Source organism: Euleptes europaea, chromosome 3, assembly GCF_029931775.1.
Source record: "Euleptes europaea isolate rEulEur1 chromosome 3, rEulEur1.hap1, whole genome shotgun sequence".
NCBI lineage: Eukaryota > Metazoa > Chordata > Lepidosauria > Squamata > Sphaerodactylidae > Euleptes > Euleptes europaea.
This window is the reverse complement of record NC_079314.1, coordinates 14,090,754-14,105,627: the sequence shown is the minus strand read 5'-3', so window position 1 is coordinate 14,105,627 and position 14,874 is coordinate 14,090,754. Positions and strand designations below refer to the sequence as shown.

The following is a 14,874-nucleotide window of genomic DNA, read 5'->3' as shown; positions in this document are numbered from 1 at the left end:
TTATGACACAGCCTTTCAGGAACGAGAGCCTTCTTTATACTGGACTAGATATTTTAAAATGTTCACCTGAGACTTGTAATCAATATTCATTTGGATATAGTTTGATCTCAACTGCTGATCCAGTAGCAATGCATACAAAATGATTTCTATCATTAGAGGTAGGCTGTGTAAAAATCAATAACTGTTGGGTAATAGATAGCAAACTTTGTTACATGTCAGACAGTTAAGGGTTAATATTGTAACTGACCAAGTGGTCAGTATGGTGGCGATTGCAGTCGTGCCTACGGGTCACATATACAACAATTTGCATGTTTAACTGCTTTCGATATCCTTGTCTTGGAAGCGAAAGCAGTTCCTCCATTCTTCTTTGAATGCCAGCTGCAAGGATGAGAGGCTTTCTTGCCGCTAAGAATGCCTACTCATGAGTAAGGCTTCTGCAAGGATAGGAAACCTAGAATGTAGACAGGATTATTTGTTTTGTTCCAAGTGAATTTCCCCTTTACCCTGAGTTAAAGATTGTTTATTACCAAGACAAATGTCTTGTGTCTTTTGTGCGTTTGTGTGTGATCAAGCTTTATTATCAATAGACCAAGAGCAACGATCCAATCCCTCTGAATGGTAGCAGTAAGTTAAGTTCCTCAATGAACTTTTAAAAAATCCTAACAATAACATTGGAACTGAGATCTTCAGTTGGTGTGCATCAAAAAGGGGGATTTGGCATGATCAGCCAGATTTAAGGACAGATATCAGTGTGCCAATTTTTTCTGCATAAATCCCCAGGGTTTTTTTTTCCTGGCTTTGGTTGTGGATCCTAGCAACACACAGTTAGAAGCAGGCTATCTTGAAACAAATTGCATCAAAAGCATACGAGTCATAATCAGCTACATAAATCCCATCATACTCACCTGGCCACGTGACCACTGACCATTGTAGCCAGAACCACCATTGTTGCCACCACCATAACCTTGGCCACCCTAAACAAGAATAATAATAAAAAAAACACTTCACCAATCCTACTCCTTTCTTAAAATATGATTTCAAATATTCCAGAAGGCTAGTCAAGTGATTGGGTTCCAGCAACAACCCCAAAAGGCCCCTTGTGGGACTTTAATCATTAATACATTTATTATGACATAGCCTTTCAGGAACGAGAGCCTCCTTTATACTGGATTAGATATTTTAAAATTTTCACCTGAAACTTGTAATAAATATTCATTTGGATATAGTTTGAGCTCAACTGCTGATCCCATAGCAATTCATACAAAATGATTTCTACTCCTGCTGAGTTATGTGAAGAGATAACATTTTCTAATGAGGCTTTATCCCTGAATGGTTTGTATTTTCTTCACCATCTCTGCAAAACATGCTGGATTTGAAACTACTGAGAGCAGAGCAAATCATACTCTCCCTTTAAAAGGTTCGCTTCAGGATATGGGTTACACTCATAGCTCTGATCATTTTAGCCAGGACTGCCATGACCTCAAACATAGTTTTGGTCATCCTTTAGAACTGATTTAAAAAAAAAAAAAAAAAAAAAAAAACCATTGAATCTGTTTTTTAAAAAAATACAATATTAAATATGCCAAATGGCTAGGTAACTACGGGTGAAAACGCATCGTCGCTTTAGCCTCCTTTATTCCCTGTTTCAGACAGGGTTCTACCAGGATCGAACGCACATTTGGCGAAACGCATGCGTTCGATCCTGCCTGAATCCTGCCTGAAACAGGGAATAAAGGAGGCTAAAGCGACCATGCGTTTTCACCCCTATGTTATAACAAAACATGGCGGGAGGAGAATGTCGTGTCATTTTAATCATTAATAGGTTTATTAAGGTATATCTTTTAAGGGAAGAGAGTAATAATGGATTTGATTTAAAAATGTCCCTTTGACTTGTACAGAAACTTCATTTGGATACTTTGACATCAGCAGAGCCAGAATTAAGGACAGATATCAGTGTTCCATGAGATCTTCAGTTAGTATGCATCAAAAAGGGGAATTTGGCATAATCAGCCAGATTTAAGGACATATATCAGTATCCCAATTTTTTCTGCATAAATCCCCAGGTTTTTTTTTCTGTCTTTGGCTTTGGATCCTAGCAACGCACAGTTAGAAGAGGCTATATTGAAACCAATTGCATTGAATTGATATCTTCATTTGGTATTAATCAAAAGGATATGTGTCATAATCAGCTACATAAATACCATCATACTCACCTGGCCACGTGACCACTGACCATTGTAGCCAGAACCACCATTGTTGCCAGCACCACCACCATATCCTTGGCCACCCTAAACAAGAATAATAAAAAAAACATTGATTCTTGTAGGTTATCCGGGCTGTGTAACCGTGGTCTTGGTATTTTCTTTCCGGACGTTTCGCCAGCAGCTGTGGCAGGCATCTTCAGAGGAGTAACACTGAAGGACAGTGTCTGTGTTACTCCTCTGAAGATGCCTGCCACAGCTGATGGCGAAACATCAGGAAAGAAAATACCAAGACCACGGTTACACAGTCCGGATAACCTACAAGAACCAATAAACTCTGACCGTGAAAACCTTCGACAATAAAAAAAAAAAACTTCACTAATCCTGCTCCTTTCTTGAAATATGATTTTAAATATTTCAAAAGGCTAGCCAAGTTATTGGGTGCCAGCAACAACCCCAAAAGCCCCCTTGTTGGACTTTAATCATTAATACATTTATTATGACACAGCCTTTCAGGAAGGAGAGCCTGCTTTATACAGGAGTTGATTTTTTTTAATGTCCCCTTGAGACTCACTCACTCAGTAATCTTGTACCTGCAAATAGTAAAAAAAAAAAAACCTGTTCCATCCAGCCGAGGTCTGAAACTGACCAACACTCGCTGTGAAACTGACCAAATAAGGGCCTCATAGGTCCTTTCAGACGATTTCAGCATTCTCTAAACACAATATGTGCTATTAAAATACCCTCAGGTTAGCATTAGAGCAGGCCTTTGGATCTACCAGAACCAGGACCATAGAACTGATTTAAAAAATAAACTTCATTCATTGTTTGTTTTTTTCAAATGTAATGTTAAATATTCCAGAAGGCTAGGTAACTATTTTACAGCAACCCCCCTTCCCCCCTCCCCAAAAAAGCATTTGGTGCCACTTTAATCATTAATGGGTTTATTATGGTGTAACCTTTCAGGGAAGAGAACTTGATTCATGCTGGATTTCATTTTTCAAAAGTCCCTTTCACTGCTCCCGATACTTCATTTGGGTACACTTTAACATCAGCAGAGCCAGATTTAAGGGCAGATATCAGTGTCTTGATTTTTTTCTCCAGAGTTTCCAGGGCTTTTTCCTGACTTTGGGCTGGGGATCTTAGCAACACACAGTTAGTAGCAGACTATCTGGAAATCAATGGCACTGGAATTGAAGTCTTCCTCTGGTTCTTGTAGGTTATCCGGGACACAGTGTCTCTCAGTGTTACTCCTCTGAAGATGCCTGCCACAGCTGCGGGCGAAATGTCAGGAAAGAAAATACCAAGATCACGGTCACACAGCCCGGATAGCCTACAAGAACCAATGAACTCTGACCGTGAAAGCCTTTGACAATATCTTCCTCTGGTGTTCACCAATAGGGGGATGTGGCATAATCGGCCACATATGTACTGTCATACTCACCCAGCCACCTGAGCCCTGACCATTGTTGCCAGCAGTACCAGAACCACCATTATAGCCAGAACCACCACCATAGCCTTGGCGACCCTAAAAGATAATTTTAAAAATATATATTTCAGGGCTAGAACCTGCTTCATACTGGATTTTATTTTTTTAATGTCCCTGAGAGCTATATAAAGTCTTCATTTGGATACATTGATCTCAGTGTATGAGAGACCTTTGTGTCCCAATTTCCCACCCCCAAGGAATCTGGAATGCAATTGGCTAGGTAGCACCTTCATGGTGAAAGGTTTTTTATAAGGCATCTGAAAAGGGGTGGCAGCCAGGCTAAGCGTGCACAAAAAGCACTCTGTACCCCTTGTATTGCCAATCTTGAAACCAATTGCATTGAACTGAGATCTTCATTTGGTATTAATCAAAAGCATACGTGTCATAATCAGCTACATAAATACCATCATACTCACCTGGCCACGTGACCACTGACCATTGTAGCCAGAACCACCATTGTTGCCAGCACCACCACCATTACCTTGGCCACCCTAAACAAGAATAATAATAAAAAAAACACTTCACCAATCCTGCTCCTTTCTTGAAATATGATTTTAAGGCTAGTCAAGTGATTGGGTTCCAGCAACAACCCCAAAAGGCCCCTTGTGGGACTTTAATCATTAATACATTTATTATGACACAGCCTTTCAGGAATTAGAGCCTCCCTTATACTGGACTAGATATTTTAAAATGTTCACCTGAGACTTGTAATAAATGTTCATTTGGATATAGTTTGATCTCAACTGCTGATCCCGTAGCAATGCATACAAAGTGATTTCTACTCCTGCTGAGTTATGTGAAGAGATAACATTTTCTACAGAGGCCTTATCCCTGAATGGTTCGTATTTTCTTCACCATCTCTGCAAAACATGCTGGATTTGAAACTATTGAGAGCAGAGCAAATCATACTCCCCTTTAAAAGGTTCACTTCAGGATATGGGTTATAGTCATAGCTCTGATCATTTTAGCCAGGACTGCCATGACCACAAACATAGTTTTGGTCATTCTATAGAACTGATTTTTTAAAAAAATCATTGAGTCTGTTTTTTAAAAAAATACAATATTAAATATGCCAAATGGCTAGGTAACTACGGGTGAAAACGCATGGTCGCTTTAGCCTCCTTTATTCCCTGTTTCAGCCAGGGTTCTACCAGGATCGAACGCACATTTGGCGAAACGCATGCGTTAGATCCTGCTTGAATCCTGCCTGAAACAGGGAATAAAGGAGGCTAAAGCGACCATGCGTTTTCACCCCTGTGTTATAACAAAACATGGGGGGAGGAGAATGTCGTGTCATTTTAATCATTAATAGGTTTATTAAGTTATATCTTTTAAGGGAAGAGAGTAATAATGGATTTGATTTAAAAATGTCCCTTTGACTTGTACAGAAACTTCATTTGGATACTTTGACATCAGCAGAGCCAGAATTAAGGACAGATATCAGTGTTCCATGAGATCTTCAGTTAGTATGCATCAAAAAGGGGAATTTGGCATAATCAGCCAGATTTAAGGACAGATATCAGTGTCCCAATTTTTTCTGCATAAATCCCCAGGTTTTTTTTTTCTGGCTTTGGCTTTGGATCCTAGCAACGTACAGTTAGAAGCAGGCTATCTTGAAACCAATTGCATTGAATTGAGATCTTCATTTAGTATTAATCAAAAGGATATGTGTCATAATCAGCTACATAAATACCATCATACTCACCTGGCCACGTGACCACTGACCATTGTAGCCAGAACCACCATTGTTGCCAGCACCACCACCATTACCTTGGCCACCCTAAATAAGAATAATAAACAAACATTGATTCTTGTAGGTTATCCGGGCTGTGTAACCGTGGTCTTGGTATTTTCTTTCCTGACGTTTCGCCAGCAGCTGTGGCAGGCATCTTCAGAGGAGTAACACTGAAGGACAGTGTCTGTGTTACTCCTCTGAAGATGCCTGCCACAGCTGCTGGCGAAACGTCAGGAAAGAAGATACCAAGACCACGGTTACACAGCCCGGAGAACCTACAAGAACCAATGAATTCTGACTGTGAAAGCCTTCGACAAAAAAAACCACTTCACAAATCCTGCTCCTTTCTTGAAATATGATTTTAAATATTCCAGAAGGCTAGGTAACTATTTTACAGCAACACTCTTCCCCCCGCCCCAAAAATAATTTGGTGCCACTTTAATCATTAATGGGTTTATTATGGTGTAACCTTTCAGGGAAGAGAACTTGATTCATGCTGGATTTCATTTTTCAGAATTCCCTTTCACTGCTCCCAATATTTCATTTGGATACACTTTAACATCAGCAGAGCCAGATTTAAGGGCAGATATCAGTGTCTTGATTTTTTTCTCCAGAGTTTCCAGGGCTTTTTCCTGACTTTGGGCTGGGGATCTTAGCAACACACAGTTAGTAGCAGACTGTCTGGAAATCAATGGCACTGAAATTGAAGTCTTCCTCTGGTTCTTGTAGGCTATCCGGGCTGTGTGACCGTGGTCTTGGTGTTTTCTTTCCTGATGTTTCACCCGCAGCTGTGGCAGGCATCTTCAGAGGAGTAACACCGAAGGACAGTGTCTCTCAGTGTTACTCCTCTGAAGATGCCTGCCACAGCTGCGGGTGAAACGCAGCCTGGATAGCCTACAAGAACCAATGAACTCTGACCGTGAAAGCCTTCGACAATATCTTCCTCTGGTGTTCACCAAAAGGGCGATGTGGCATAATCGGCCACAAATGTACTGTCATATTCAGCCCTGACCATTGTAGCCGGCAGTACCAGAACCACCATTATAGCCAGAACCACCACCATAGCCTTGGCGACCCTAAAAGATAATTTAAAAAATATATATTTCAGGGTTAGAAACTGCTTCATACTGGATTGTATTTTTTTAATGTCCCTGAGAGCTATATAAAGTTTTCATTTGGATACATTGATCTCAGTGTATGAGAGAGCTCTGTGTCCCAATTTCCCACCCCTACCCCCAAGGAATCTGGAATGCAGTTGGCTAGGTAGCACCTTCATGGTGAAAGGTTTTTTTATAAGGCATCTGAAAAGGGGTGGCAGCCAGGCTAAGCGTGCACAAAAAGCACTCTGTACCGCCTTGTATTGCCTAAAAACAATTGTTTAGCTTGCCTCTGTCTGTGTCACATCATGGGGAAGCCAGAGCTAACTCTACGTGTCTGTCTTCACTTCACAGAGTAAGCGGCACATACACACCAATATCTTGAGTGTTCTGAATTTTTCCCCAGGTATCCACTTTTATTTCCTCTCTCTTCTGCTTAGTTCTAACAGATGGTTCTAACTTGTGGCTGGATGGATGGATGGATGGATGGATGGATGGATGGATGGATGGATGGATAGATGGATAGATGGATGGATGGATAGATGGATAGATGGATAGATGGATAGATGGATAGATGGATAGATGGATAGATGGATAGATGGATAGATGGATAGATAATTTATTTGCGGCACTTAGCCAGTCAAAACATGATAAAACGGAAAGCATGGACTAATAGATTCTTAAAATCAAAGAATTACAATCTGAGTCTTAAAACATTTTTAAAACATTTAAAAAAAGAATTACAGCTGGGACACATCTGTCAATTGCACTGTTCTAAGGTGACAAATTTTCATTGCTGCTAAACAAAATTTCGCAACCTGAAGAGTGGTTGAAGGATTACCCCTTTGTAGAAGCATCTCAAACCTTTCACTTGCCCTGTCAGGTCTCAATCTCGATAAGAGGGGCTCAATAAACTTTGAACGCGGTAATGTATAGAAATTGCAGTTCAGGAGGGCATGCTCAACAGTTTCGAAGTCCCCTGATTTGCAGGGGCAGAATCTCTCTTCCCAGGGTGTCTTCTTATATTTCTCCTCAAGCAAAGCAGATGGTAAGGCTGCACATCTGGCCAGGGTAAAGGCCCTTCTATAATTATTTATCTCTAAATAGTGGAGATAGGCTGCTGGTGCTAGGATGTATTTAGTATGGAGGGGTGCAGTGAATAGAGGGGCCCTTACCAGATCTGTTTGTCTCTCGATGTCTTTGATCCTTTGGGATATAATTAGCTTAGCTTGTTCCCACCCTAACTGAAGTAAAGCTGGGGTAATTGCAATATAAATCTTGGAATTTGAGCTGAGAGACCGCTGGTCACGTTTTACAAAATTCAGGACTGCCACCTGCTGCCCAATTGTTAAATAGCACCCTATATATTTTAATTGTGAAGCAAAGGAAAATTGCTGCTAAAAAGGCTTATGATTTTTTAGATGCCAATAGACTATTTTTGCTGCAACAGAGTGACACAGCCTCCTCATGTCATAGGCTACGGTGAGTTAAATATGAAATTTGCCTATCAGACATTCATATGGAGCTCAAATGTTAGGAATAAAAGCCTCCCTGACCTGGATGAGATAAACGTACAGCTGCAAGGACATAAGTCAGCTATCTTACTGTCTTTGACAGTTCCACTAACTGAGGGTCTTTCTCCCTTAAGTCTTGGAGTAAGGACAGATAAGAAGAGGAAGAAGGAAGAATATGCCTCAGGACACTGCTGATTGTGAAATGTGCAGATGCTATATGATGTAATGGTGTACTAAAGTTCTAACCTCTAAACTGCAAGGCTAGTCAAGGCAAGATTGTGTAATGCAATGTAGGCATATCATTATGTTTTATGATTTAAAGGTGTTAACATTATATTATTGATTTACAAATGAATGTATTAAATGTGTCTTGTGCGGGAGAAGAGAATGATGTTAAAATTGAGTATATAAAGTACTTGTGAAGCTAAAAACTAATAGTTTATGGTTTAGTAAAATAGACACAGAGGATGTGGATGTCCAAATATGGTCTTACAAGGATGCAGTATTAATGCCTACTCTTTATTCCAAAGGTGCAGAAGGCAAGCACTTTGTTGCTGGTGCTTTATCCCAAACTCCACAAGTGCAGGGGCACCCACATCTCAGATAACACTGAACTGGAGTGAATATAAGGGAGAGCTGCACAGCCAGTAGTGAGGAGAGTTGGTGGAGGACGACACTGGTTGTCTAGCCTCACTCTTCATCTCTTGCGTGAAGATGTAGAAATTAAGGAGTTGATGGAAAGTGGCTTAGGCTGTCTGGCCTCACTCTCTCCACACATCTCAACAATGTAAAACCTGGAAGAATGATTGGTAGAGGACAACACTGGTTGTCTGGCTATGACATTCTATCCTTCCATTTCTTACATGAGATGGGACTCCAACATTTCACAAGACTTCTTGTGAGAATGGGAAAGACTCCTCTTGAAGGAGATTCATTTCAAGATGACATGCTTGCAGACTATTCCATAAGGATGGAGACTCTTAGAAAACCTACTAACTTTACTGTGGGCCTAAGAGTATTGGATCATTCCATATTTGGAACACTGACATCTCATTAACTCCAGCAAGGATTAATGAGTTCTCACTAAAAGATCTAAATAGTCCAGCTTGGCTTTCCTTAAGAAACAAGGTTGTGAAACCCAAGTCACAGAACTGAAGAGATTAGAAACATGATTCTTAGATACTCTTAGAGATTCCTCTAAACCAGGGGTGGGGAACATCAGGCCCGGGGGCCGTATAAGGCCCGCAGAATCATTTGGTCTGGCCCTTCATGGGTCCTGGCAGATCTCTAGCTCAGAAGGATGCTGCCCTGCCTGAATCTCTTGGGCCCAGCTGGGAACAGAAGAGCTCAAAAGCGAGTCGCTCTGTGTGGCAGACACTCGGAGCCATCTCCAGTCGTGCCTCTTGGCTAAATGTTTGACCAAATATAGCAGGCTAATTTTTAAGTTGATAATTTTGTATGCCCCGTGAATGCTGTTATAAATATGCAGATGGCCCTTGGCAGAAAAAAGGTCCCCCACCCCTGCTCTAAACAACCAGAGATATCTCTCAGGGTAAAGAGTCAGGTGTTTTCCCAACATAACAGGGAAAGCTTCTGCACTCAGCATCAGTGATAGTGCATACACAGAATGCTCTTACATTGAATCATGAGTTCATACAGGTTCTCTCTACAATTGGCATATAGAGAGACTTCAGTTATAGAAAACTCTTGATTATTAAAGCTACACATAGCTACAAAAGCACTGACTGACTTCAGCTTTGCATACACATTATCCTGTTCCTAACATGGATCAGAGGCCTTTCCATAGGCTAAGAATACTGAAAGAAATCTTTAAGGAACCTAAGATCTCTCAAAGCCTAAACATATACGTTGAGAAGGTTGGCAGATGACATAGCAAGGTATAGTGTGTCTTCTGCACTAAAATATTATGATGTTTTGAATGATTTGAGTTTAAGATGCCTTAACTAATCAAATCTTTCTTTCCTTAAATTTAACCATCTTTTGACAGGATTTCTGTAACTGATATATTCCTGGATGAAGTGCATTACAGGTTTAAGGTTTGAAAACCTAAACAGAGAAATTGCTTATAAAGATTGTTTGAAACTGCTTGCATAGATATAAACATGTAAAATAATCATAATGTTCTGTACTTTATGACATGTTTTAAGAGTGTGTAAATATTCACATGCATATATTTTATATGAAATAAATGGTAAAATGAAACCCACTGTTTATAAATTTATTGGAACATGTCAGGGAAAAGCCTACTTTGGTACGAATAACTGAGTCCTGCTTACTGGATAACTGGCTGAATAAGATAACACATCACTTCTCATGAAGTGATCCTTTCTAAGAGCCTGTTATGTCAACAGCTTGAACCCATTACACTCACAGACAGCACTTTGCAAGGTAGACTTTTTGAGCAATACCTTGTTCGGGGTAATGGCTTTCCAGTGCCCCAAATGTCAAAGAAACTGTTGACTGCCCCTCCCTGGTCAAAACCCATTGGATCTCTCTGTGATGCAGATATGGGATTTAGAAACTTCTGAATTAAAGGCATGGTTGGCCAAGCACAGTACACAGTTAACACATCCTAGAGAAGTTGCCCTGTCATTCCCAGAACATATTTCTCATCATGAGCAGTATGTAAGAATTTTAGTGCAGCAAGATCCTAACTGTATGAAGGAAGTCCTATTGACTTCAGTAGAATTGATCGACTAGTCAAAAATGTTACTATTATAGCTATGGCCAAATTATACTTCTTTCAAAGCTGTTCAGGGGACTTGCATTGCATATGTTATTCAATGAGTGAAAGCAAGCCACGGGACAGAGTTTTGGCCTCAGCAGAAAAAAGCAAACAAGAATTTGGCCTCTGCAGAAAAACAAAAATTGTATGGATATATTTGGCCTGGATCCAAGGGCCTGCACAACCATTTTCACATGCTTAAAGGGTTTCTGGGAGGGAAGGCTGCATGGCATAGCCAGATCTCATCAGATCTCGGAAGCTAAGCAGGGTCAGCACTTGGAAGGGAGCCCTCCAAGGAAGACTCTGCAGAGGAAGGCAACGGTAAACCACCTCTGCTTAATCACTTCCTGTGAACACCCCACCAGGGTTGCTATAAATCGGCAGCAACTTGATGGTACTTTACACACACAAGGTTTCTGGATGCCTTAGCAAACCCCCGCCAATCCACCTGGCTGCTTGCCGACCACCTTAGGGTCGGCGGGCAACGCATGCATGTGTGCCTGCCCACCATGCCACATCACTTCCAGTTTACACCCAGAAATGTTGCATCGCAAGGGGCCTTTACCGTTTGAGTGGTAAAGGCCTCTTGCAATGCGGCTCTTCTGGGCATAAACTGGAAGTGACGCGATTGCGTTGTCGTGGCTGCGCGTGCACGATCTCTCCCTCACCTCTGACCCAAAAGCCTCCTGCTGGAGGAGAGGGGGGACCTGGCAACCATAATAATAAGCATCGCCATATAATTGCTCCATCCACTTTCCAAAAAGCTTGGCGGGTCCCAAAAGAAGTGCGGGTGGGTGCCATGGCCCCCTTGGGCCCTCACATTGGGGGACCCTGATCTAACAGCACAGAAAGTACACATATACATATCATTCTTAAAACTTACTTGGCCACTGAAGCCATAGGCACCCTACAGAAATGGGGGGGGGGGGGCCTTGCTGATCCTCTTTGCTTATTCTAACATAATTTCAGAAATAACACGTCATGGAAAACCCAGGCTCTTACATGCATCCTCTTACAAAAGTCCTTTTTGTTTTCATTATACCATGATTCATTTCCAAAACACCTGGGTGGCCAGAAGGCCTTTCCAGAAAACCAGTTGACAGAGCTACAAGTCACAGGGGTCGGGGGGAGGGGTAGAGAGTTGGCTGCTGCCCCATAGCAATGAACTGGGTCTACACAGTCTTGAGAGCTACCCTGTGTTTGTCTTTGATTTATTTCAAGGCAGCCAAAACACAAAATGTAACACACAATCACTTTGCCCCAAACCACTGGGCTAAAGGCAGAAGAGCAAGTAATAGGCAAACTAGTAAAGAAATGTAATATGTCACTGGAAGTTTGTAGGGATTCCACACACACACACACACACTCACACACACACACACTCATGAAAAGTAAGAGCTGAATTTGCTTCTATGTCTGCTAAATGAAATTGAGGCCTGACTCAGTATAGGGTACCTTTGCCGTTCCAAAAGCGAAGATTATGCTACTGCTTCCCACACACACACAGATACTCACCCCTTGTGGTTTAAATGTTTCCAAAATGTTCGTCAAAAGCTAAAAAAGGAAAGTTGTGTTTTAAGTTGTGTTTCATTATAATGCACTTTTAGCAGTAGCTCAGATGTGTCCCTTATCTCTTGACCAAAGAAATTCTCCCTTCAGCCTTTCTGGGCACAAACACCACCCACTGATGAGTGACAGCCATCAGTTCCCCTAGAGAAAATGGCTACTTTGGAGGGTGGTCGCTAGGGTATTATACCCTTGACCCTTCCCAGACCCCACCCTCTCCAGACTCTGTCCCCAAATCCCCAGGATCTATTGCAACCCTAAACACAGTTACACCCTTGTAAGCCTATCGACTTCAATTGACTTAAAAGGGTTTAACTCAGTTCAGGGCTGCATTGTAATTGTCTGGGTGATTGCTGTTTTTTGATGTTTGTATTTATTTCCTTTTTTTTTGTCTTGCACTCTTTCCAAAACACTTACAGTAATGCTCATTGGTCCCCCTTTCCAAAGTATACCCCAATCATTAGAACTGACATTGGGTACATTGAGGTAGAAGGGAACTTCATGAACAAACGGTTATTTGAACCCAGAGATTCTCCTTCATGTCTAAGGTCTCCATGAAAGGTTTCTTTCATGTCTAAGGTTTCATGTCTAAGGTTTCCCCCACTTGGGAAATATCTGGAGATTTGGGGGTGAAGCCTGGGGAAGATGAGGTTTAGAGAGAGGAGAGACCTCTTTGGACCATAATGCCATAGAGTCCACCCTCCAAGCACCCATTTTCTCCAGTGGAACTGCCTTCTGTTGTCTGGAGATCAGCTGTAATCCTCAGAGATCTCCAGCTGCCACCTGGAGGTAGGCAACCCGATGTCTGACACTGCTCACTACTCCACCACAGCTGAAACACAACGCTATGGCCATCTTTGTATCTCTTCCTTCAGTTAAACCCCAGAGATAACAAAAGTAGACAAAACAGCCGGGAAAACCAGCAAGCCCCTCCCATACACTCACTGAAAAGCTCTTTAACAAATCATCCTACAAAGAAAAGGAAGGACATATGTTATTCAGTATTTCTTTCTCCATTGCTCAATCTCCTCTCTCTGTCTGGTTGCAGGAATTAACTTTCAGGCAAACAACATGATGATCAAGGTTGCCAGCTTACCCAGAATAGCGGGAGACTTCCTGTTGCTATCTCCCAGCCCCTGGTGCTGCTTGAATGAACGATGGGAGGAAAATGGAAGGGGTGAGGTCAATCGCCATCATGGTGTCACTTCCAGGTTTCACCTGGAGGTATTTGGGCCAGAGCCTGAAGAGGGTAGTGTTTGAGGAGGGACTTCAATGCCATAGAGTCCAATTGCCAAAGTGGCCATTTTCTCCAGAGGAACTGATCACGATCAGCTGGAGATCAGCTATAATAGCAGGAGATCTCCAGCTAGTACCTAACCTTGAACCTGATCTGACACTCCAGCTGGAGCCAGTACAGCTGACGAAGCACTGGCTGGGCATGCTCTTGGGGCGAGGTCCTTGTAAGGAGACTCGCCGCCACATTCTGTACCAGCTGTGTGTGTTTGATGTGTCCTCTGTGCACCAGTTTGTATTTATCAGTTTTTATTGACTTGTTTCGTTGTTTGTTTTATTGACTTGTTTTGTTATATTGTTTTAGTTGTAGGCCACCTCAGGCAGATCTAGAGAGGGGGCAGACACATTTTTCCAAATAAATAAACAAATTGTATCCTGTAGACTTCATCGTGATGAGCCTTGGTTGATTTCCTGGGCACATATCAGAAAAACAATGCTGAGCATACTCACTGGGCTGCCATAGCTTTGAGAACCATAGGGCTGAGGACTGTTACCATGAGGACCATAGAGTTGATGACCATAGAGTTGAAGACCAACATATAGATTTTTAAAAATATACACCTTCAAATATGATTACCATTTTGAAATTTTATGGAAACGCACATACACATATTCCCTAACTTGGATGGCCCAGGCTGGCCCGAGCTCATCAGGCCCCATCCAAATTCCTTCCAGGAATTTCAAGATCTCAGAAACTAAGCAGGGTCAGTCCTCATTAATATTTGGATGGGAGACCACCAAGGAAGTCCAGGGTTGCGACACAGAGGCAGACAATGAAAACATCTCTTGGAAACCCTACAGGGTCACCACAACTAGATGGCATGTTCTACCAAACACACACACACGTATGTATGTATGTATGTATGTATGTATGTATGTATGTATGTATGTATGTTTGCTTGTTTGTTTGTTTGTTTGTTTGTATAATTTATGGCAAAATTCATTTATTTTCCTATGCACCAGATCAAGAGACACACTAAACTAGCGTAAAGGTCTTTTCAGAAGATGTGCTTATGAACTGGTTGTCCATTTGTTTGTGGGATGTAGACAGTTCTGACTTTGACTAAAGATTTGATTCTGTATAGGGCAGTTTTATGGGTTGGGCTGATGCGTTGCATTGTAAAGTCAAGGGATTGAGATCTGGACACGCATTTCACATGATATTAAATAGCAATGAAGAGCTCTTGGTGTTCACTGACATCTGCATTCTGACACCACAAACAAACCTCAATT

General features: G+C 41.7%; 1 protein-coding gene across 1 annotated transcript in view; it reads right to left on the bottom strand.

The window, feature by feature from the left end:
* The window catches only part of LOC130474679 (uncharacterized PE-PGRS family protein PE_PGRS54-like), a 196,971-nt gene that overhangs the window by 100,617 nt on the left and 81,480 nt on the right, over positions 1–14,874 (bottom strand). Inside the window, exons 47-51 of the mRNA XM_056846378.1 lie at positions 5,396–5,470; positions 4,107–4,181; positions 3,646–3,729; positions 2,214–2,288; positions 906–974 (exon numbers count right to left, since the gene is read on the bottom strand). Coding sequence (XP_056702356.1) covers positions 906–974; positions 2,214–2,288; positions 3,646–3,729; positions 4,107–4,181; positions 5,396–5,470 — 378 coding nt within the window. The remainder of the gene's footprint in view (positions 1–905; positions 975–2,213; positions 2,289–3,645; positions 3,730–4,106; positions 4,182–5,395; positions 5,471–14,874) is intronic.